The 25,166-nt window shown below is 44.7% G+C and overlaps 1 protein-coding gene across 3 annotated transcripts in view; it reads left to right on the top strand.

Annotated features, from left to right (window-relative positions):
* The window catches only part of col25a1 (collagen type XXV alpha 1 chain), a 42,409-nt gene that overhangs the window by 13,324 nt on the left and 3,919 nt on the right, over positions 1-25,166 (top strand). For 2 of the 3 annotated variants that reach the window (XM_084691578.1, XM_084691579.1), the window contains exons 7-29: positions 711-755; positions 2,456-2,482; positions 3,396-3,440; positions 8,126-8,158; positions 8,273-8,308; positions 9,959-10,003; positions 11,887-11,949; positions 12,387-12,455; positions 13,370-13,414; positions 13,510-13,554; positions 14,270-14,347; positions 14,891-14,914; positions 15,733-15,777; positions 16,939-16,983; positions 17,210-17,290; positions 17,404-17,466; positions 17,566-17,616; positions 18,621-18,701; positions 19,948-20,001; positions 20,378-20,431; positions 20,627-20,653; positions 23,484-23,561; positions 24,834-24,872. In XM_084691578.1, the coding sequence (XP_084547704.1) occupies positions 711-755; positions 2,456-2,482; positions 3,396-3,440; positions 8,126-8,158; positions 8,273-8,308; positions 9,959-10,003; positions 11,887-11,949; positions 12,387-12,455; positions 13,370-13,414; positions 13,510-13,554; positions 14,270-14,347; positions 14,891-14,914; positions 15,733-15,777; positions 16,939-16,983; positions 17,210-17,290; positions 17,404-17,466; positions 17,566-17,616; positions 18,621-18,701; positions 19,948-20,001; positions 20,378-20,431; positions 20,627-20,653; positions 23,484-23,561; positions 24,834-24,872 (1,173 nt within the window). Of the gene's footprint in view, positions 1-710; positions 756-2,455; positions 2,483-3,395; positions 3,441-8,125; positions 8,159-8,272; positions 8,309-9,958; positions 10,004-11,886; positions 11,950-12,386; positions 12,456-13,369; positions 13,415-13,509; positions 13,555-14,269; positions 14,348-14,890; positions 14,915-15,732; positions 15,778-16,938; positions 16,984-17,209; positions 17,291-17,403; positions 17,467-17,565; positions 17,617-18,620; positions 18,702-19,947; positions 20,002-20,377; positions 20,432-20,626; positions 20,654-23,483; positions 23,562-24,833; positions 25,151-25,166 lie in introns of those variants that run through there. The other variant, XM_084691577.1, reaches the window with a different exon arrangement.

Genomic DNA, 25,166 nt, shown 5'->3' with positions numbered 1-25,166 from the left:
TTGTGGCTGCTCCCCCCTCCTACGCTCCCTGACTGTCCAATGTCACCCTAAACTCACACGTCTTAAAATAAGACGTGAGATGTTTGCTCTGGCCCGGTCTTGTAAGGTCATCAAACATCTTCACCTGGCTCAGGAGAGCGGCGGAGGGTCCCGCTGCCGCCTCGGCATGTCTGCCCGTCCGTTTTATCCCGCCTGTTTACGCTGGCGTGTCCAGCAACGGAGGCTTCGCGCCCTGCCGTCGAGATGTCTCCCAGCGGCTCAGCTGGATAACAGCAGAGAATTTGTCAAAGTGATGCAAATACCCGCAGACAGAAAAAGAGTGCAGCGTCACGGAGTCTAGTGAGCGTTTCAAATATCATGACTAAGGTTATATTGAAAGCGCTGTCTTGAATTTCTTTTTTGCTCCTCCGAGCCATAAACATTGAACTGATTTTCTTTTTAAACCACAGTTTCAATATCACTTTCTACCTTCAGGGGTGGGGGGTGTGTAGCTCAGCGGTTAGAGCACTTGAATGTAGATCAAGAGGTTGCAGGTTAAAATCAACCCCTGTACTTTAAATCACTTTGGTTAAAAGTGTCTGTTAAATGAACACATTCTTAATTAATATCAAAATGTTAAACACATTGTTATTAAGACGTTTTCCTGTATAGAGATGCCATTGAAATCCATATTTGTTGTCATTAAAACAATGCTTGCTCATGTTTTGTAGGGTTCCCTTGGCTCTGCCGGCATACCAGGGGTTGACGGACTGAAGGTAGGACATGATTCGAGATAAGGATATTGACCACTGTTCAGTGGTCTCAGGTGGCAACTCCAACCATGTCATTACTGCTGAACTTACATGAACAGTTCTCACAAAGTCTTCTTGAGTCATGTGATACGGTTACCGCCACCTTCTTGAAACCGTTTTCAGCTTTCGTTAAAATGACACGAGCAGATGGTTCATGTCGAGCACGTGGTTCTTTTTTCATTATGTCGCGCCTGCCTTTGTGACGGGATTCTGTCACGGATTCTCACAATTTCAAACCACTGCACTATTTATGAGGAATGTTTTGGGATGCATCTTCCAGCCATAACCACAAAGTAATATGGTGTAAGCTGTCGGTGAGATCACTTTCACTTTCATTTAAACTAAGTTAGATCACACGAGTATTTATGAACAGAAAGAATGCAGAGCACTGAGCCATCTCCACAGTGCAAAAAGGAGTGCAATTGGTTGGAAAGCAAGAGCAGTAAAGATGATCAGTAAAGGCAGCCTCTTGGAAAAATCAGGTAGAATAAAACAAATAAAACACTATAAATTGAGCTCTGTTGGATAAACCAAGAGACTCAAGCATGAAATAGATGTCAGAGACAGTGCCAAGGTGTTATCCAAGCAGCCAGTTATGCTGTTTAGAACCACTCTAAAGTAAAAATCTGAACATCTCAGGCTTGGAAATTTTCCTTCGGCGGTCAATGGAAGGTTGAATAGGAGACTGATCCGACCAAGATATCAACTCCAATAAGCTCGACTCCAATCTGACCATCATCGGGTGGGATATATTACCATCATGTTAATGACTCCCAAATGCTGACTCATGATGATGATGTTATCCCACATCTACGTGGAAAATCTTTTCCAATGGGCCAATCTGGCAGTGTTGATCTACAGGGAGGCAGGACCCCAGAGTGAGCCCCTGTGTGTTGTGTTGTCTGTAGGGGGAGGTGGGAACCTCCGGATTAGATGGAACTCCTGGCACCAAGGTTTGTTGCTCATTGTCATGCGTGCGTCTCATCACTCCGGTCAGCTAGCGGCCATGATATTGTTTCGGTGGGTCCGTCTGTTTTCCAGTATCCTTTGTGCATCCTTCAGGCATCCACCGTGCTTTCTCAAGTCGACTTGCTTCATTGAGTGTTTCTCAGCGACACGAGCCAGATGTGGCAACGTTCAGTTGTGTGATTTACTGCACCCACCATTTGTGTTATCAATCATATATCTTTTGGTCAGCTGTATATGTCATTTTAACATTACAACGTCTGTGTTTGCCTTTTCACATCCACCATCTTACAATTCCTTACATAATTGTATCCCTTTAAATATGCTGACATAATTTGACCTTTCCCTAAATCACTGCTACTTAAAGTAATGTTTAGTATTGGTAACTGGGCATTAAAACAATGTCATTTTGTTGAAATATGTCCCGTTGGTGTTGTACGAGACGTCATATTTGGCCTGACTATGTTTATTTTAAAACAACATTTAGGGAGTTTCTCACACAGTTCACACCCACTGGGTTGTTGGAGGACAGAGCAGATGCAATATGAGATGCTTTCTCTAATCTAAAGTGAATTTAACCCCTGATATAATCTGACCTGGACTAGCTGCCAAAATACCCCCCCCCCCAACCCCTCCCTAACCCCAGAACCCCAACCTTCCCAGGGCTGCTGTTTTAACCATGCTTTCTTTTCCAACAGGGTGAAATGGGAGAACGGGGTGAAAAGGTGAGGGCTTAACTTCCATCATCAGACCTGAGCTTTCACAACCTTCCTCACCCCCTCTGGGTTCCATCTGAAGACTGGTTGCATTTTGTATGTCCAGCCCCAATAATACAATACAAATCGTTAGATGTTCCATTTTTTGTGTCTTACTGTCACAAACAAATGTTTAAGGAAACTTTAGTCTACCTTATCTTGTAAGGGGCATTCCCTTACCATTTCGCATAACCACTACTTGGCATCTGAAAGGCAACTCATTTCCAAAAGGTACACTATAATTATCTAATGTGTTCCGGTCATTAGGTTAGCCATTGATGTTGAGTCACTGAACTCTCATAAGACCAAGCCTGTTTAGCCAAAGCCTCTGTCTCGGACCAGAGAGCCCAATCAGCCTTGAGTCAGAGACTACCCAGAAGCCCTTGCTCCACCCTTCCCAACCCTAATGGGTTCTTGTGCTGTTGTTGGCTGGGTCAGAGAGGGAGGTGAGAACAGTCAGCCTCTCCCTGGGGTCAGACAGGCAGGAGGGGAACCAGATGATTCACTGCAGTTCTCTGGCACCACAGAGAGGGCCTTGTTTGGTACAGTGGAGCTACCATAAGCAGCCTTCAAAGGTTCTCTACTCCAAACACTTGCCCTTCAACGACGGGAAGTGAGCTGACGGGTTTAACAGCATGTACAGAAAGTGAGCCACCAATAAGACAATAACGTCCATAAATCACAACACACCTCAAGATATTGAGATAACATTTCATGTAGTCAGCCACCATACAGACACACATTCACACACACAATTATTTGCACATCCACTGACATGAATAAATACTCATGTATTTACTTTTGAGTCCTAGTGTCCCTAACAATGTTTGATGACACACACAATCCTCTCTGAAGTTTTACCTGTCCATTTTGGTTCCTATAGGGCGACATGGGTGAAGATGGCCTCAAAGGAGATGTTGGAGAGAAGGTATGTTTCAACGTCCCGTCCCCCCCCTTTTGTGCGTTTAGTTTAACACAAAGAACAAATCCTGGCTTCTTGTAGTATAAACAACATTAATGCCATCTGAGGCAGAGGGCTGGAGGAAGGGCTGGAATAGAGGCTGGCTGAGTGAGGAACTGGAGAAGAGGCTGGCTGGGTGGGGAACTGGAGGAGAGGCTGGCTGGGTGGGGAACTGGAGGAGAGGCTGGCTGGTTGGGGAAATGGAGGGTAGGCTGGATGGATGGGGAACTGGAGGAGAGGCTGGCTGGGGAACTGGAGGAGAGGCTGGCTGGATGGGGAACTGGAGGAGAGGCTGGCTGGATGGGGAACTGGAGGAGAGGCTGGCTGGATGGGGAACTGAAGGAGAGGCTGGCTGGGTGGGGAACTGGAGGAGAGGCTGGCTGGATGGGGAACTGGAGGAGAGGCTGGCTGGGGAACTGGAGGAGAGGCTGGCTGGATGGGGAACTGGAGGAGAGGCTGGCTGGATGGGGAACTGGAGGAGAGGCTGGCTGGATGGGGAACTGAAGGAGAGGCTGGCTGGGTGGGGAACTGGAGGAGAGGCTGGCTGGATGGGGAACTGGAGGAGAGGCTGGCTGGGTGGGGAACTGGAGGAGAGGCTGGCTGGGTGGGGAACTGGAGGAGAGGCTGGCTGGTTGGGGAAATGGAGGGTAGGCTGGATGGATGGGGAACTGGAGGAGAGGCGAATGAGAAGTGCCCTCAGCTGTCCGAAGGAGCCACACCAAGCCAGACAGACTGGAGCAAAGTGGAGCTAATTTGTTTGCTCTGCTTCCTGGTTGGATGCCTCATGTGTTAACATGGGATCATTTATCATTGAGACAGGCTAGTTACACACCCTTACAATTATAGGTGGGGTAGGTCTTAGTAGGACATGTATTGGACCTAAGTTGTAGACGTTTTGATAGATGAGGGCACTTGATTATTATTATTGATTATTTAGTTGATTACACCTACAAATATTAAAATCCACCAATGGAACATTAAAAGCCATTTTATAAAAACAAATATATATATATTATAAAATAATATAAAGGTCAGTTTTACTGTGGAGTTTGTAATGGCTGTCTTTCCAATTCTTCATTCTCTGGAAACAGAGATGGAGAGAATGAGAATGACGGGTACAAAAACCCATTATTGATGACTGGCAGCCCAGCAGAAGGAGCGTGCTTAGAATGTCAAAGCCAATTTATTACAGACGAATAACTTTGATACGGTCTCACTTTATGGATATTCTGGTTTAAATGCTGCTGTGTATCTGCTGCCAAGAGTGAACATCATCCATCCATGGAAGATAGGAGACAAATAAAGTAAAAGGTGATAAAAGTTCTCAGCTTTGCTATGATGGACAATAACTCTTGTAACACCCGGTTTGGGAAGTAGTTTAATGACAAAGCTCAAAACTGGCAATTGCAGAGGAACTCAATGTCCTAAAGCAAGTGGTTGGTCATTAATTTCTTTATAACATAAGTTTCCGCTTAAATAAATGTGAACTTGGAATGTTAATTAAGTATGAACATAAGTACATAGGTGTTACTGCAAGTAAAATAATGAAGGATTTTTATCTGGATTAACTAAATATTATTCAGGAGCAGAGCTCGAGTGGCAGACAATGTCGAACAGATGGTGAGAGTAATTGCTTTCTAAAGGTACAAGTAACAGTTCTGCATACAGTAGACTAATCTGCCACTTGTCAAATAGACAAAATGAAAGGATTATTAAATACTAGCACTCAAACATAGAATTAATTTTTTACATCAACAACAGCAAAGAAGGATGCTGAATATTGTATCCCCATATTTTTATGGTGCTCTACATTTTTAATTTCTAGTGTGGTTTTTCTAGTGGTTTTTAATATCTAGTGTGGCTAGATACTGTACTTCCTGGACATCAGGAATCATCCTCAAGAAAATAGACCACAGTGATAAGAGGAGTCAGTCAGTGTGTGATTCACCAATGACTGGTTTCAGTCCCATATGTCCACACAACCAGACTGCCACACAATTGCTCCGTCATTGTTTTGGATGAGGAAGTGGAGGGTTTGATGAATCACCCATAAAGGAGTTCATCAATGGCCTTTTGTGGAACCCTCTCGGAGGACTGGGGGGGGGGGCTGCTCCTGTTGCTCCTGTGTAGGAGAGGCCAAGCCCAGCAGGCTTCAGGAGGAGAATGTGGTGATGAGGGTTGAAGAGGTGAAGCTGAGAGGATCCGACAGGGAAGACGGCTATATGCAAGCAGGCTCAGAGTTTACATGGCTACAGAGTCCAATTGTTTTGACAGTGGGCTTCAGCGACGTGAGAAAAAGAACAAAAGGCAAGCGCTCTCCCACTCCTCTCCTCCCTCCCTCTCTCATCCTAGCCCAAGCGACAGAGGCAGCCGTGAGTCTGTCAGAGCGGCACTCCAGTTCATATCAGTGCTCTGCTCAGCACAGATGGCGATCCAAAACTGAGTCATAACAGCTTGTCTCAGAGTAACATAAACATTGAAATGACTTGGCTGACGGGAACGTTTAGAGGGAGGCCCAACGTTTTGGAAACCAAACGTGGAATCTCTCAAATTTACTCTTTATCTGACTTCAATAGAATGGGAAGAGATTTGATAGCACCATCTGCTGAAAAGGGGTTTGGTGTTTGTTTGATAGGCAGTTTTGCCAAGCACGAACCTGGGATTCTCTGAGACTGCTTTTCCAAATTGTACAGGTCTGACACTGGACCGTCTACAAACAAAGGTTCACATGAATGGCTTTTCCCTCCTTCAAACAATTAACATTTGGTGTGATGTGTATAAATATTTTACAGGGTGTGAAATTAGCTGTGACAAGCTGTGCTCAAAAGTCAGACCTCAGAGACGGAAAAAAATGTTTTTTTTTTCAGTTTGAGAATGGAGAAAAAACAAGTAAACCATCTAATTGACTCTTGAGAATTTTAGGAGAGTTTGGCAGTGGTAAGAATGGCACCACTGCTTACTCTCAACTCTTGAAATCCATTCCAACACTTAGCCATCGGGTTTAACTTCAACTATTGGCTATGCCTCTATAGCTCCATGATGTTTCAGCAAATGAGACTTGATCTGTCGTTGCCCTAGCTCGTTAGATGGAGATTGAGGTTGAGATATTATGTTTAATGGTAATGCTTAGCTAAAGCTAAAGCCATGCTTAACCATGTCTCCAGTGTTGCCACAATCCCTGCTGTATTCCACGTTAGGAGAGTCTACAGCCTAGTTGTGAAGTGGTTAAAAAAAGTTCTGGGACATTCTGACATCTTAGCTCAGGTGTTTTCGCCGCCTGTTTTCTCTTGACTGCTCTTTTTGTCACCTGGAGTTGATTAAGTTGCGTCAGTGTGCCCCAACTGCAGATCACTGTCTAGAACCACTCAGTCTCTCGGTCTAGAACCACTCTAGAACCACTGCTGTGTGCTGTGCCTCGGGCAGGCTGCTCTCCAGACGTGCAGTAGCTGATTAGTTGGGTGTTGATTGGTTCTCTAACTGCTACCTTTCAAACAATTCTTGCAAGTAGCAATTCACTGCTTTGTATGTTATGTGGATTGAGGGACTTACTGAAACACGAAACCATCAACATGTTCATTTGGACTGACTGAGGGACTGTATTACTATGGTCCTCCATCACACAGTCAGTCCCATCCATTTCATGGCCAGTGGTTGCCTGAGTCACAGAATCTGTAACAATTTGGGCCAGATGTGGAGGTCTGTAATGCAAACATCCCTGCCAGAAACCAACAGGTGCACACCAGCAGCTACTTTGATGTCTGCCCTGTTAAAATAAGACATTATTCTTCTGGTAAAAATAAAGAAATACCTGAAGTATACTCAGGGGTTGACTTTATAGTCTTTTTTATCACAAATGCTGGATGTCTAGATAAAATCCTAATTGCTTTGACCTTTGATTTGTTCAATCTGCTTTGGAAATAGCACCCAATCGTAGCATGCGCAATTGTCACCTGTTGTTGTTGTTTAGAGCCTGAAATCCATTCCACTTCTTCAGAACATCCTTCCCATTTGTGTGACCTATAATTGGTTCTAAATTAAACATGCATCAAGCTAGCACTAACGAAACATAGCGAAACGACTGGCATGAAGGGGGAGGTTTGGGAGTATTACTTGGGTGTTATAGAGGCCTGCAACATCCAGCTGTTACCATTAATGCAGTTTATTGCTAGCAAAAAATGCAGCAATTAAACATGCCTTGTGTGTGCTGCGCATCGTAATGATGACCATAAAAGCTGGAGGGAGGAGGAATTCTTTCAGCAACTTCTGAGGAGCAAGGCACATGTGAAGTGTAACCGCAGAATTTGCACCAGAGGCAAGCAGCTCCCCACCCTTCTCCCTGCCCCCTCTCCTAGTAACAACCCCCCTCTCTGCTCCTTTCATAGTAACAGCCTCCCTATTTGCCCCCCTTGTTGTAACAACCCCCTTCTCTGCTCCCTTCTTGTAAATGAGTGGCACTACTCATTTTAGTCGTGAGGGTTCAGTCCTTGTAACATGGAAGGAGCCGTGTGCTTCCAGGGCGTACTGTAGCTGAAGGAACATAGATGTTTAATCAGGGGATCTCAATGGAGATGAGAGAGTTCATGTCCCCTTGTGACCTGACTTCTACAATGACAACATCAGTAAAAAAAACATCCATCTTTTGTCTCCTGTAGGGTGAATCTGGCTCTTCTGCTGCCGGGATCAAGGTGAGCTGAATGTTAGAATGTTGTCGAGGGCTACTGTGGATGACAAAATATCTCGGGCGCTCCTCAGCCTACAAAAACTGTCAAGCGAAACCAAGCACTTTGTCTTCGTTCCAGGGTGAACCAGGAGAGCCAGGTCGAGGAGGAATGAAGGTAGGCCTGCTCAAAAACAATATAACAGTGACAGTCACAGTACTGTGGTAGAATAATATTGGCTTGTCGCTGGTTGGTTTTCCCCATATGACAGACTGTAGACGCTGGGCCTGCCTGCTGAGGCTGAGATGGAAAAGCGCTCTCACCGTACCATCGCTTGCATAGGCGGAAATGTCAATTAATGACTAAGCTAGAGCACCAGGATGGAGTGGAGAGATGAGTGATACAAAAGAAGGAATATAAATCAAACACGTAGGACACAGCACAAGAGCAGTATATAGGTTTGCATGAAAAAGACCTGTGCTTAAACTTGTACCTTATAAAATACCAATGAGTGATTCATCACTTATGTAAGCAAAGGCTTGGCCCGTGGGTATATATACTCTATGGGCCGGGGGTCAGAAGTTACAGTGTGTTTAGTTAAGGTTATGCGGATTTTGGCAGAGGACCAGAAGTGCAGACTAGACAGGTGGGTGGAGCCTTGTCCCTGGAAGCACGCAAAGGAGGCTCCCAGAGGAAGAATCTTCCGGCTTCTTCTTGCTGTCTCTGACCATGTAGAGAACCATCATTCAGACCCAAGTCTGCGCCCGCATCCCATCTAATAACACTATTTATTCCTCACAGGCACACCCAGTTAATCCCCATCCTTTCTCCCTCTTGCAAAAATGAGAAGGTCCAGGCCCACAGCTTTTAGCTCAAACCCTATTTCTGCTGTGCGCTAAACACAGTTCCATCATAAACACTTGAAGCCATTCTATGTATTTGTTTAAATATCCATCCTACATTTCTTTTGGCATCAGATCTCCGATTAAAGAACATTCTCTTATCCCTACTTAATCCTTCACAGTCAGTGGTGGTAAGGGCTTTTGAAGACCTAGTTTTGGCATCCTTCCGACAAAGGGATTTACAAGGTTTTTTACACCATTACGCTTAATCATTATGAAATTGCCAACAAATAATTATTTTTATGTGCCAATATTGTAACAGTGTGCTGCAGTAGGTAACACTATGAAATATATTAAAATATGAGAAACAGCGCCCCCAATTCTTGTCTGAACTTCCACGTCTTCCTCCAGCTCCAGTTTGACTGGAAGTGGTGTGACAAACTAAGCCTTTCAGAAGGAGATGAGCTGGAAAAGGGTTGCTGGAACGTAATTGGCATTTCACTGGTTCTGTGCTGTTTGTGTTGCTAAACATCAAGAGCCCCATTAGGGGCAACATGTTTATAGGGGACAAAACATTTCTTACCTAATGTACCTTTACATTTTTTGTAGAACATTCCTTGCACAGAACTTCCAAGGGCCTTTCTGACCTCAACAAAATACTATGATGCTTCATCTAAATAGATAATTTTACCTTTTTTAACCAGCTTTTTGTTTTATTTCAAATAATAACCACACTTTACCGTTTATAGTGTTTTGTAAAAGCCTCCACTCACAGTTTCAATATGAATCCAGCATCCTTACCGCATGAACCTCCACTGACTGCATGACCCTCTGGGCTGAGGGGCTGAACCTCAGACTTCAGCTCTTGGCCCCCCAGCTGCTTGACTTACAGAGAGAAGCTGCTTTTTGCTGGGTCCCTATGACGGCCAGAAGTGCCTCGGCACATCGCAGCTTGGCTGTAACATGTCACACTTTTCCTGTGTAGGGAGAGCCAGGACTTCCAGGGCTGCCTGGACTTCCCGGGATTAAGGTAACTTCCTGTCGTCGTCCTCCCAAATCATGCCCGGTCTCGCCCCATGTCCACTCTGCCTGGTCAGTGTTGCAGCACTGCTTGTTCTGTGACGCAGCAAGGTCAGCTTAGGTCAGCTTAGGTCAGCAAAAGTTTTCGAATGACGTGGTAAGCATTTACATGTACATTTTTACATTTAACAAATGAAGATGTTTGAATGCAAAAGCGTTGAATTATTGTATGGATTATGAACAAGCATCCAGCAAAGCCTTCATGGAGCTTAGGAGTGAGGTCTTACAGAGCAATTCTAGGAGCGCAGATGTGCTGTAGGAAGTGGAGACGAGAGCAGGGCATGGGTGCTGAATTGAAGTGCTGATTGTAAACACTTCTAAGGCAGCACTGAGGATGACATGATCCTTACTTCCTGTGATGTCATCTGAAAGAGGCTCGTGAATGCATTCAAAACTGCATTCAGATCAATTGCAAATAAGACATGGTTGGTGGTTGGCGGTAGAAAGAATTGTGTTATCCTTTCCTTCAAGAGCAGTGTATTCTCCTTGGTGGGTGGTGGGAGGCAGGGGTGATAGATAGTGAGATAGCAGGTGTGCCATTCCAATAGGGAGAGAATGTGCCCAAGTGGTCCAGTCAAGTAGCTATTGTTCACTAGCAGTTAGGTCTAAACCAGTAAACTGTGCTTGAAAAAGACATTCAGCCATCAAAGCAAAACATAATGTTTCCCTACCCACTTTCTTTACTACTCCACCATACAAGTATGTATGCGCCTTAGAACATCGAATCATCCTAAGCCTGAGCTCTTAACGTGTGAATGCACAGGCATGATGAGACCACGCTTGTTGCTGTTTTGGTTTTGTTTGCCTCTACCCTCTTTTTTGTATGCTTGTAACCTGTTGGCCTTGTAAAACTCCCTTCCACTTTATAAACACTGGTTTGATTTAAGGGTTCGGAATGCTTTTATTTGTGATCTACCAATCTACTCACATGTTCTCGGAACATTACTACTGAGCGTCGGCAGAACTTTGGATTTTCTGGACGGTTTTTAGTTCAACAAGAACTGCGGCCAACGTTTTCACTCCTCGTGTGTAAGAGTAAGACGTTTTCGGAAAAGGTGGATTCACAAAAGCTAAATATCCTAAACGTCTCTTTCGTTTGCAATGATAACGTAATGGTTTTGTCATGTGGTAACTTTATGTGCCACAACATTGTATAATTCACATACAGTAAGATATTCCACAGGCATATACAGTATATGACCAACGTTCCACTTCCCATAAACCCAATGGGGCGTTTCTGCTGCGTTCTTGGTACCTTCCCTTAGTGTGGAACCAAAGTGGAAACGTTCAGTCACACCAAACTTCAAATTAGTCCTTGTAGACTAGACTTTGCAGACAACTTCGATTTTGGAGGACCCAAATGCAAAGATTTAGGTGGTTCGTGAATACTGTCTGCTTAGCCAGCCCAGAAGCTGGCCTGAGGGAATGAGCCACTAGTGTGTGAAACCACAGTTTCTGATTGGACTCTGAGGTGCATTTGTGTGTGTACGTGTATGTGCTGTACTGTGTGTGTATTTGTGTGAGTTTGTGTACATTTGCTTGCATGTTTGATTGTATGCCTTTACATTCGTTTACCTGTTTATATTGAAGGGATTTTGTGTTTATGTATACAAGTGAGTTTGTGTTTATGTATTTACATGCATGTATATGTGTTCTTTTAATAACTTCTCTGACATCATGTATGCTCAACTCTTGCCACACACAGTGGAACTGGGCTGCTGAATGTTAGGGGTCACCAGTGTGGTTCATTACTCTAACCCTAACCCCTGACCCTAACCCTAACTCCTGACCCTAACCATGACCCTAACCCTAACTCCTACCATCTGTCTGCAGGGAGAGCCTGGATTCCTGGGGCCCCAGGGAGAACCAGGACTTCCAGGACTGCCAGGAACCAAGGTAGGGACCTGTCCATCCGTAGGAAGGGTAAAGCTGGTCTCAGGTATGTAGGAAGGGTAAAGCTGGTCTCAGGTATGTAGGAAGGGTGAAGCTGGTCTCAGGTCTTTAGGAAGGGTAAAGCTGGTCTCAGGTCTGTAGGAAGGGTAAAGCTGGTCTCAGGTCTGTAGTAAGAGTAAAGCTGGTCTCAGGTCTTTAGGAAGGGTAAAGCTGGTCTCAGGTCTGTAGGAAGGGTAAAGCTGGTGTCAGGTCTTTAGGAAGGTTGAGGCTGGTCTCAGGTCTGTAGTAAGGTTGAAGCTGGTCTCAGGGCTGTAGTAAGGGTAAAGCTGGTCCTTCAGTCTGGAGGACAGGAGTCACATTGACTCAGACCCTGAGAGGGAAACTGACCATTCAGGAAGTCAAGCACGGTGTCTTGAGGGGCTGTTGTCTTTCCCCTCCAGGGGGAGAGAGGAGATCATGGCCCTCCAGGCAAGGGAGAACGGGGCGAGACTGGACCAATTGGACTGAAGGTTAGTACGGCCATGACTGTGTGTATTTGTGTTTGTGTGTTCAAGGACATGATGTAAGAAATACACTACGCTGCTTTCCCAAAGCAACTTCTTAACAAATTCAACTTCCTACAGTACCAGGGTCACCGAGCATCATGGGTATTTGCTGCCATCTAGTGATTTTCTAAGTCATCAACACTTACGGCTACATCAGCACTTCACAATTTCTTTCCTTCAGGCCCGCTTTGTAAATTAGGAAAACATTTTGTTGTCCGTCCATCCGTCCCGTCCCCCCCGAATTATAATTTGATCCTATTCTACATCCGTGGACTCCTCGGCTGATCTCATGCCCCCCCCTATTATTGCTTTAGCAACTGGGGGTTACCCACTGGGGGAACGCACTGGGCCCCACAGTTTGAAAACCACAGACCTGCAGTCATTTAAACTATCATGACATGAGAGAAAGGCTTATACCCACAACTACAATAATGACTCCTAATCTTTCCCCCGGGATCAGAGAGTGTAAACACAGTTGAATCATACCCAGGTCAGCTTACCAGTGTTTAGTAATAAGCTAGACTTCAGGTGGTTTGGCCCCAGTCTAAACACAGATAAGGTCCAACATCATCAACAGACATTTCATATCCTATCAGAAAATCCCAACGGGAATGGTTTCCATTTATGTGGCAGGCATTCTGGTTTCACTGAAGTTCAAATAAACACATTTTAATTGCATTCCAGTTGTGGGATAATAAGGTAGTGATAGAGCTCCTAAGCAGAGTTTAGTCCGGAAGTCTTCAGAGAAATCGTTGAATTTAACCCTTGAGTTGGAGCCTTTGGTAGAATGTTTTCCCACGTTTTTTTGTGCAAATCATGAATCACAGACAATCCTCTGGTTCCTTGATTCCTAACTTATATTTCATCTTCAATGCCAGGGATCACAAGGAGAGGGAGGAACACCAGGCCCTAAAGGTTCAAAGGTCAGTGCATCTACTTGTCAGTTATTTGGACATTCACTCCTCTCTGTTTTACATATCCATAAACCTGACTCGTGTTTGTTCTGGCTGTGTCACAGGGCGAGTTTGGAGACAAAGGAGATTTGGGAGCCATAGGCCCAAAGGTGAGTCTTTAGTCATAAATCTTTAGAAACATAGGACCGCTTTCTGATGCCACATAAAAATAGCTGGTTTTATTAATGTTTCCGTCATATGATGGCTTTACAATGTATTTAAAAATGTTATTTATCACTAACATGGTCTGGTCCAGGATTAAATAGCTAAACAGCTCATTCTAATCCAAACTCTGAGGCCTGTCAGATCATGTGATACTATGACCGTTCCAGTGTAGGGGACAAACTATTTAGAAGCATGTTCTGCAGAGCACTGCAGTCTGATTACCACCAGGGGGCAGTGCCCAAACCAACACTGTGATTTGGACATAGTAGCTGCCATCAGAGTCAGTTATACCGTTTAAATTAATTGACTTGCTTTGCTATTCATTTAGTTTAATCTCGCACACATCTGTCATTATTACATGAAAGCCTTTTGAGGATTCATGGTAAAAAAAAACATGTTGGAGACTGTTCTTTACGGCAGTGGTTGTCAACACTGGTCCTCAGGGCCCACTGTCCTGTATGTTTTAGAATGTTTCTCTGCTCCAACACACCTGACCCAAATGAACGGGGCATTATCAAGCTCTGCAAAAGCCTTATAACGAGCATTCATTTGAATCAGGTGTGTTGGAGCAGATAAATACATAATATGTAATGTGAAGAAACATGTCATGTGTTCTGCCGTGAGCTCCTCATTCATGCACCTCATGACCTTTAACCCCAGGGACCTCCTGGACAGAAAGGAGACCAGGGCGCCACAGAGATCGTCGATTACAATGGAAACATCCAGGAGGCTTTGCAGGTCAGAAACTCTCTAACTGTCTGTTTAACCCGTGTTGATCTTTTATGTCTGCCTTTTAGTGGAAAGATACCGGTGTTTAATTACCGGGTGTATGCCATATGGGACATATGGAAGATGCAGTAGTTATATACACTACTGTTTATTTTCCCATCAGTCCAGGAGGCCTGGGGATGTTCTTGGTCCCTACAAGGTTGTAAATGTCCCTGGGGTGATTATATGAGCATGTTGTTCTAGTGAGGCCTCTTTGATATACAAGTGTGATATTCCTGTCAGACATCTTCTCTTGATGATTCCCACCCTCAACCTAGAAATGGTCGTCAGCTAGCGAAGTGTGAGCTGCTTGATGAATGAGCTCCGAGGTCAAACTCCATTTAGAGCGGTTCGGTTCCGATGCTAGGCTAGCTGTGTTAACCCAAAGAAAGCCTCGGGTGGGGGTACGGGCATGGGGTGGAGGGGGGGGGGGGGGGTTAAGCATGCTGACATGCTGAGTATTTGGTGGATAACCCATAATCTTATCTTTCCTTCCCTTGGCCGCCCCAACAGAAGATTACCACTATAACAGTGACGGTAATTCACCCTCCCCCTATCATGTGTTATGAATGTCAGTGAGTGATGCCTCTCACCTTTATCCTGGCATGGATCCAACCTCGAACTTGCCCTGCCCAACCCTGTTCCATTTTATGTGGCATTTCATCTGTTTGTCTCTCTCTCTTTCTTTCTCTCTCTCTCTCTCTCTCTCTCTCTCTCTCTCTCTCTCTCTCTCTCTCTCTCTCTCTCTCTTTCTCTCTCACACACACACCTAACACATCCCTCCCCACATTGTTGCTTAACACTGACTGTGGAGATGTGAGTCGGTGAGTTGTGCTTTGGTGAACTCTAACCGTGCTGCCCTTTAGAAAACTGAGCACGCCAAGGACAAAGGTGATCCTGTTTGGAGAACCTTATGAATTCTTATCTAGGAACATTAGTTGCATCCTCCATTGGTTTATGTATTCACCTGAAAGTCAGTTCATTAAAAGATAATGGTCAGTCATAAAACAATCCATTTGATTTCTAGACCGCTCCTTGCCACTAACCACTGAAATACTGTTAGAACTGTGCACTTCTGGTCCTTGATTATTATATGTATGTTGATTTGGCTTAAAGCCTCTGCAAAACTGTACAGCTAAGTGTTCCCGTACATGTAATTCAAGAAGTTATGAACTGAACGTTTCATTTAAACAGCGGATTATTACTATTTCTGTTTTTTCTATGTATCCTTTACCTAGTTTAAACTGTTTTTCCCACCCTGAACTGACTGAACTGTGAGAATGGCTCCATACTGGTGTATGTTGGTCTGTCACCATGGTAATGATGATGATGACCGCGTGTCTCTGTGCATGCAGGGCCCACCAGGACCTATCGGGCCTGCCGGACCTCAGGGTGCCAAGGTAAGCAGCCTCTTTAACGCTTTATTTAGGATTCCTCCATCAGGAGGTAGCCTATTGTGTTTGTTGGTATTCTTATTCTTCTTATTCTAGTTTTATTATTATTATTATTCTAGTAACCTATTTTGGCCCAATAACTCAAGATCTACTTGGTAAAAAGATTTTTAAAAATAAAAATTGATACAACAGGTCATGACTAACCCCCACACCAAATGCCATCACCAAGTGCTCTCTTGACACGGGCCATTCATTTGATTCTATATCTCGACAAAATGTCAGCCTTCTGGGCCAGGGGCATCATTAGACCCTTTTTACTGGGGCACGTGCCCCAGAATAAATCTGCTGGGCCCCAGTAAAATCAAAAGTTTGAGTTTTAACAATTTATTTTATTAGTCAGTGCATTAATTTAGATTGATAATCCCGGAAAAAATCAACGCAACCCACCAGATGGTTCACAATGATGCAGCAACCTACTGGAAATGTGTCAGCTGGGGAGTTAACTTACCCGGGTATGTCGCATAACCTGCTGTCTGGAATCCCATCTAGGTGTCTGACTAGGCACACAAGTCAGAATTGAGGTAGACTAAGAAAACATTACAAAACTAAATATGGTTTCTAAATGATAGGCCTACAAATCATCTTATTTTGACTAAAACATAAACAATATTACATGAAGCTCAATAAAATATTTGTGCTCAAATGAATGCAATTTTTTTTTGAATGTTCGCATTAACTATTGATGTCCCTGCCAAAGCTGATATCAAACTTGCGTCCCTGAACTGTTGTATACTGGGTTAAGCAAGAGGAGTTTCTATAGCCTAGTAGTGCATTGTGCGCAGCAAGCTTGAAAGAAAAAAAGGGATATGAATTAGGGGCCTGTGCCCCAGTAGAGTTTGATGTCTAACAATGCCTCTGTTCTGGGCACTGGCCATTCATTTGATACGATATCTGAACAAAATGTTTTGAAATTTTCATTTGAAAAAAAACAAACAACAAATATACATGATTGTATATCAGTGTCGTCACTTCAATGGGAAATTAAAATGCCCATGGGTAACCATGGTAATTTCAAGACCAGTCACTTAATGTGAAAATGTACAGGGTGCTCAGTGATCCTGCACAGGAGTGGGTGTGGTCTTCAAGTGGTATACTCTGTGGGTTTAGGGTGATCAAGGAATGCCAGGACTGCCTGGACTAGATGGAGAAAGAGTGAGTAGACCTCCCTGCTTCCTCCGTCCTGTCTTGTCCCCTTTCTAACACCAACTGACGCTAATGAGAGGGCTTCACAAAAAGTCAAACATAATATAACACTCTGCATATACAGTACATTGAATAGCACCATAGAGATCTCCAAATGCTCACAGCGCTAAATGAGGCAAACTGCATGCAAACAGGATCATTCCAGTTCTTAGCTGAAGTTGTGACATGTTTCCAGGGTTACAAAGGTTCGAAGGGAGACATGGGTGTCCCCGGGACATCCGGAGACAAGGGAGCCGTGGGTCTAACAGGCTTACCGGTAACAACCCACATCATCAACCAACATCTACTACATCACACACAAAGAGCGTTTTACCTACATGGGTTTGTCGCACGATTTGCCCCAATCCTATTGTTTCCGTTTCCTTGCAGGGTGTCAACGGTCTGAAGGGAGACAAAGGGGATTCAGGCCTTCCTGGACCTCAGGGCAGCTCCGTAAGTATCTAAGGCTGTCACAACCCGCATTTTTCCCTGATTGGCACTTGTTTTTAGCGGTCTGCCTGTTAATCAGGAATGGATCTCTCTGTCACCCAGATAATTGGACCCCCGGGGGCCCCTGGACCCCACGGCCCCCCCGGCCCCATGGTAAGAGACTAAAGAACTTTGTCCAACAGCCAGAGAAAGTTGTATACTATCTTTGGAAATGGTTGTCCAGGTTTTCTTCTGATCCCTACAGAAAAACATTCATATTTAGTATTAGGCTCAAATTTGATTGCGTAGCACTGTAAAGCCCAGGTTGTCTTCATTGATGAGGTGGTTTGCAGAGCTGCTTTACAGCGCGTGCTTCAGTTAATGCCTGCTTCTATCTGCACTGCAGACCCCGTCTATGACCAACATTTGCAGTGTGTGTTTCGGCGGCTGTAGTCTCACATGTCTAACATCACTAACACAGCAAAGGTGGTAGAGACGGTCATCTTGGTCATTTGAATCGGAAATGGGGGAAGTTGGATTTTAAATTCAATTGGACGTTTGTGCAGTGAAACATGGGGAGTTTTAAAACCACGAGCCTTGGTGCTCATAGCATTAAACGGTTCACTCCACGAGTAAACTGCAACCGCCACTCAGCTAGTAGCAACAACTGTAAGAGCAGCTCAACTTGTCCACGCCGAGGGGGGGAGACGACACTTAGTTTGTTTGCCATTTCTCTTTCAGGGTCCACATGGCTTCCCTGGACCAAAGGTAAAGCCCAAAGTTAAATGACAGCTTGTGAGCAATCACTACCTTCACTCATTGTATAAAATATTCATAAACCATTACCTAATAAGTGACCCAGCATATCTGTCCTGCTAACATGGATGTCTCTGGTAGTTAACCCAGCTGTGGACAATAGGCCCTTAACACCCTCTACTCCGTCACTCGATGAACAATCTCACATTATCAATGGGTGAAAGCCAAACTTGATGCCATGTTGCTTTCACCCGCCGATCAAATTGCAGTGGTCAGGAAAAGAGGGTGTCGAGGTGTGTTCAAGCTAAACCGGCCTGCGAGCTTGCAGCATTTACCCACACACGGCTGCAGCCATCGGCGTCGTTTCTAGAACGTGCGACCTAACTGTCCGTCGTAGCCAACATGCTCCTCTGCTTCTTTAGGGGGAGGGCGGGCTCCACGGCGTAAAGGGTGTGCGCGGGGAGCCGGGCCACAAAGGGGACCGGGGACCCCTCGGCCTGCCTGTAAGTATCACACTCATTCATCCTCACCCCCCCACCTGTCCAACCTCCCCCCCCCCTAGCCTCTATCCTCCTTCAACACTCTACCCTCCATCCATCCTCCTCAACACTCTACCCTCCATCCATCCATCCGTCCTCCTCAACACTCTACCCTCCATCCATCCATCCATCCGTCCTCCTCATCACTCTATCCTCCATCCGTCCTCCTCATCGCTCTGCTCTCTGCTTCTGCTTCCGTGTCAGTGGAGGAGGGCGCCCCCGCCTTGGCTGTGTAGCCCCGCAAACTTTATTAGCGCATCTGCGTGTCTGCGTTTGCCGTCAGTGTGTGTCTCATCTTGTTCTCTGTGAGTCGTCCTCCCCCCCCCCTGCTGTCCTACTCGCTCGTCGGCTCCAGCTGTTGCCTCTTTGTGACATCATGCTGCTGAACAACCCCACCCCCCACCCCCACAACCCCCCCCCCCCTCCCAAGTCTTGATAACCACGATTAAGTGTCCTTTCTCCATGGTGCTCATCTTGTACTAATCCCGCATTGTTCATGTCACTCATACCTCCATAACACCACAGGGGGCCTCCGGCTTGGACGGCAAGCCCGGAATTAGGGTGAGTGTCATGTGACCCAAGAAGCTTCACCTCCCTGTCCCCTCTCCCACCATGACCCTTGACCCGGACATCCCCTGTCATCTCCCATCCACTGAACACGTTTCGTTGTCAGCCTGTCATAGCGTTTGGGTTCCAGTTTGTGTAGCTAGCAAGTCTGGAAGCAGGAGAAGGGGGTGAGTGAGTTCATAAACCTCCAGTGGGAGACCGCTACTCTGTGGTCCCTGTGGTGCCGAGGTCTGCGACCACTATGTGGTGGCCCATCCACCTGCTCTTCCATACACAAATGAGCAGGCCATTGGCCTTTTGCGTGTATGTCAATGAGTGTCCCATTAACATAGCATTAACAGTCACTCATACATTAACAGTGTCCTCGGTGTTGTAATGGATTGTCCTGTGTTCACTGCATGATATATAGTAGGACTGCAACTGATGGCACACAGTCAATGAAAATTATCAAGCTACATGCATCCAGGTGCTTTTAGCCTCATGCTGTACGCTGAAATGGCTCCAACAACTGGAGTTCATTATCCAGTTGAGAAAATAAATGATTGTGTCATTGGAGTTTGGTTATTTGGTTCCATATTGTTGGTTGTAGAGTGTGGGGGATGTCGCTAAGGATGTCAGCAAGCCCTTGTCTTCTTCTCCACAGGGTATGGATGGGCCTGCGGGCCCCTCCGGTCCAGCCGGGCCGAAAGGCGACATAGTAAGTCAACCAGCTAGTAAAGAGTTTAGACGGAGCATAAGAGCCTTTTGCCATTGCAAATAGACATGGTACTTGGAGATGAGACGGAATACAGTGTCAACTCAGTGTGTTGTTGTTTACTGCAACTTATATTTTATTTTTATTGTATATTTAATTTAAATTCTATTCTATTTAGTATTGCTAGTTTATGTACCCTTAGTATAGTTAGACTACATATTTAAATTGAAGATTCCTATATGTTTATTGTATGCACCTTCCTGCCAAAGCAAATTCCTTGCTCAAACTTTCATGGCGAATAAATCCCTTTCTGATTCTGATTTCCTATTCGAGTGCCCTGTGTGTAGATTTGAACGTAACTCTGATGTGTTTGCTTCAGGGGGAGAAAGGAGCTGCAGGTGAACCTGGACCCAGAGGACCGTACGGCCTCCCTGTGAGTGGAGACAAGCTGAATCCATGTCAATCACAACGTACTCCTGTAACACTCCTGTAACACTCCTGTAACACTCAGTGCACTGTTACAGTATCCTAGCACAAAGTCAGAACTTTGAAAGCTGCACGTGTGTTTGGAATGTATCTGCTTGGAAAGAGAAAACGCTGAGTGTGTTCTTTCCTGTGTTTATTTCAGGGTGCCACTGGGACTCCTGGCCTTGATGTGAGTGAGAATCCTTCTGTGCTGCTTTTTGTTGCCAGGGGATGAGAGTTTTTTTTTTTTCTTAAACATTTCACAAAGTATACTGTAGATGAACTGGATTTGGATGTCAAAATGGCTTCTCGCGCAGACTACTCACATCTTCTGAAATGCTCAACTATCTTGCACTCTCTTTCTCCTTCTTCCATTCCTCCTCCCTCCTCTGCTATGTTCATATCCCAGCCCATGACGCGGTCAGTCTGAGAGGGATATGAGCCTTGTTTTAGAGGTGTTTAGAGCTTAGCCTTGACCCCCCCACCCACCCACCCCCACAAACCAGAGGAATGAACTGCAGTTGTATTTCACAGGGGTTGCCAGGCTTAAGGGGAGAGAAAGGCGACCTGGGGGAGAGAGGAGAAAAGGTAGATGTAGACGCGCTGCATCAGGGGATGACACTGTCAAACCCTTCAACTTTACAGACAAGAACTGGTGTCAATGGACAATTAAGTGTTGAGGGAGTTTCCAAAACGTTTATTTCTAACGATCGAGGGATTTTGGAACCCTTTGATTGAATGGGGTGTACATATGACAGTTATGAGGCCTTATACAACTGAACAGTGTAGTACGTCTTGTTATATTAGTATTGTTTAGGTATAGTCCTTTATAACCTGCTGCTCGGATGTCATTTCAATAAGTGATATATATATATATATATATATATATATATGGTATGGTTCAGTCAAGTATATGCATTATTTTATTATTTGCAAGGTAGAACTTCCATAGTATCTATAGTAGAATAATACACCTACTGTTGTTGTGGCTCCTGGTACTTAATATCAGGCATTATGAAGTCATATGTTCTGTCCCATCAACCAAGGTGCAAGTCCAATCTGATCACTGTTTAAAGTTTTTTTTACAAATTTGCTGCCTTATCAAAATGTCTTTGTCAATGCTCTCAAATTCAAACTTTTGTTTGCCACCATTGAATAATTTGCCATCTCATTAATCAAAATAATTGTAATCAAATCACGTTCTGTCTCCGAAAGTGATTTCAAAAGCTTACTTTATCTTCTTTGATAGCAATGAAAAATTACATGGAACATGAATCTAGAGCCAGTCCATTGACAACAGAAAGTTACTCACATTTTGTGCTATTTTCTGTTGTTTCAATGCATGTTCAAAACCCCTTAACACCCCACAATCCCCTTAACACCCCACAATCCCTTTAAAATCACATGTGTTTTTTGGCTAATTGGTTGTTTACCCGTCCTTTTGTAAATCTTCCTCAAAGTGTCCCAGTTTCCCACTTTAGTGTTATGAGTGTCCAGGTTTTTGAAAGAAGCTGTACCCCTCTAGATGATGTGCATTGTACAAATGCATGCAAACCTTTGGCACATTATTGTGTGCAAACAATAACATGATTAGCATTTTCCATGCTCTCTCCACTTTCCCTCTGCCTTAACCATTATCCTGCTCACAACATCTCTCTCTGGTCACCACCATGTGGGTGGCCCTCTCTGGGTTTCATCAGGATTGGGGCTGATTCCATTTTGACTGAAATCAATCCAGGAAACAGCTTTAAGTTAACATAAAAACAAACCGTGTGATGTGCTGTGCTGTGATGTAAGGGATACAGTTTTTGTCACGATGCTGACTGTGGTGATGGGGGTGCACACTGTTTCTCTCACTGTTCTCCCTGCTGCCCTTTTCTTCCCTGCTGCCCTTCACTTCCCCCGTTACCAGTCCTCTCTTCCGTTCCCCACTTGAGATCCCCTTTACCTTCTCGTCCCTCCCCTGAGGAATGTTCTGGACTCCCTGCTCCCCTCCCTGTCTAACTGTGTCCTCCCTGTGGGCTACAGCTCTCCACCATAATCTTTGTCCCTCCTCTTGCCGTGGTCTCCCTAATGCTCTGATCTTACAATTGTGACCATTGTGAAGCACAAGCATTTAGTTTCAATGTGATCTTTACACACAGTACATTTAATAGTAAGTATAGTGAAATCTATTGTAATAGCATGTGCAATAATTGCGTGTTGTTGTCAAAGTTGAAACCTTAGACACGTAAACAACATGGAGGAATATGTTATTTGGTTAAGACGGGTTACAGTAATTAAGCTAAACCCACAAAGTTTCCTATATGTTGTCTGCATCATGCAAATAGTAGCAACAGCATGTGTTTATAGTAGTTTGTATCTCACACATACGTAGCATTATCCACTGATGGTCATTCTTGTTCGGCCCAGCAGTACTTACCTCTCATTCTGACTGCTAAAATGATTGAGCTTACCAAACTATTGTATCCACAGGGGGAGAAGGGAAAGAAGGGCAAAAAAGGCCCTAAAGGGGAGAAAGGAGAACAGGGTGCCCCTGGATTAGATGCACCTTGCCCATTGGTATGTCCCAACAATGAGCTGGTCTCCCAGCCATGAGCCACAGCAGACCCCCAAAGGGAGGAGCCCCCCTCAGCCAACCTGGCAACCAGCTGGCCCTAAGACATACACTGTTACCCTAGGATGCTTACAGACCTATGTTAATCTCCCGTCTCTAGTCAAACTAGTGTGGAACAGAATGGTGATTAAAACTGCAGAATGTGCCTTTAAACCCCAGATGCATAGTGTGCCCTGAGAGGCTGTGTGAAGGATGGGCTGGTTGTGATGTCACTAGGTCCCAGGGCAGCTCCTCCCTCCTCTTCCTGACAGGAGCCCCGCCCCCTCAGTAACATGCCCAGTCTGGGAGCCACGCCCCCTCAGTAACACGCCCAGTCTGGGAGCCACGCCCCCTCAGTAACACGCCCAGTCTGGGAGCCACGCCCCCTCCTTCAGTAACACTCCCAGGTCATCTTCACAAACAGGGTTTCCGGGGCTTTAAGGGGGAGAAGGGGGAGCCTGGGCAGCCTGGTCTGGACGGGCTGGACGCCCCGTGCCAATTGGTACAGTATCTCTTTTCCTCTACTCATGCATGCTGCCGACCTCCTCTGCCCCCACCGGAGAGGCCACGCCGGCGTCACCGTCACGCTGTGGTCACGCGCACGGCTTCACAGCATGAAGAAGCCTCCCACCGTCCATTCGAGTCACACATTCATTGCATGTCAGCCAGATCGAATGCTCCGTCACTGCATTTTTTTCGTTTGATGATTCATGACAATTTCGGCCTTAGAGGCTTACAGTTTACAAAGACATGTTGTCCTCACTAACTGTTGCAAGCAGCCTCTCCCAGACAGTCATTTGTGAACCGGTACTTAGTATACGGCTAAAAGTGAGTGTCGTCTGTAAGAGCACACACATACTATATTTACAATGAATAGTATTTACTACCCTTGTTTGTAATGGATCCTTTTAATTGAATCTCCCGAGCCCTTTAATATCGTCAATAAGTGTGTGCAAACAGAAAAATAAACAACTGACCTTACCTGCCCAACTCCCTTTTAATTTCTTAAGATCCTAAACTTACTCTAACCTTGGAAACCTGATTCTCCCCTACTGGAAGCACGGACCTCAACTCTTTTAACCTTTTCCTTCCTCTTTATTTGTACCAATTGGGCCAGACCATTCCCAAGACCATGTCAATCAGTTATTGCCTCATTCCCCAGCTCCAGCCCCATAAAGAGTCACAAATGTTTGGGATCAAGTGTTTTTATACATTTACATATATTTGTTATATTTTCTTTATATTATGAATGTTGCTTAAAGCATGGAACTGATCTTAGTCACGGTATGTTTGGAATCTATCATTTAGAACTTACTGTTTACAGATGATTTTGTTTGTCTAATTGGAACATAATGTTTTAATCATAGTGAGAGTTTTGTCTTCAGTTTAAGAATGTTGATAATATAGAGTTTGAACACGTCAAAGGACAAAAACCATTGCATGATGACATTAAATTAGCTGTGTGAAATGTGCATGAATTACACTATTTTCAAATGATTTAGCATTATCACGTCTGTATACCATCTGGCATTTCATTCTATTATTGTCTTGCACTGATTGGAACTAGGAAACTAGAATTATTTATTAGTTAAAGGTTTAGAAAGGATTTTACAATAGTTTTTAAGTTAATGCTCGCTATCAGAAGCTTTCTCTGAGAGAAATTGTAATATCATGTGTAGTAGACATATACTTAGTACTGACCTTTAGCCAGTATTTGGTGTTTCTAATCTGATGTTAATCTAATCTGATGTTTCCCTCCATGCACTCACACCAGGGCCCCGATGGACTTCCAATGCCTGGATGTTGGCAGAAGGTAAGCATTCTAAGAATAAGGACACATTAATACATAGGACACCACACACTTTCAACATGTCCTTACTCAGCTAATGTTTGCTGGCGTGTATTTTAGCTCTGGCTTGACCCCAAAATGCTTTTGCATGGATTTGATATTTAACTTTCACCTGTTAGCCACTTGTAAAGGAACTGGATCTCTAATTGTCAGACCTGGAAATGCTTAAGATGTCATCTCATATTCATCTCTTACCTCATCTACCCTCTCTCTGTTTCTTTCTCTATCTCTTCCTTTCTGTTTCTTCTTGTCTTCTTT

The sequence above is a fragment of the Hypomesus nipponensis genome, chromosome 25 (genome assembly GCF_054491055.1).
Source record: "Hypomesus nipponensis isolate SF chromosome 25, ASM5449105v1, whole genome shotgun sequence".
Lineage (NCBI taxonomy): Eukaryota > Metazoa > Chordata > Actinopteri > Osmeriformes > Osmeridae > Hypomesus > Hypomesus nipponensis.
This window is presented reverse-complemented; position numbering and strand designations above follow the sequence as displayed.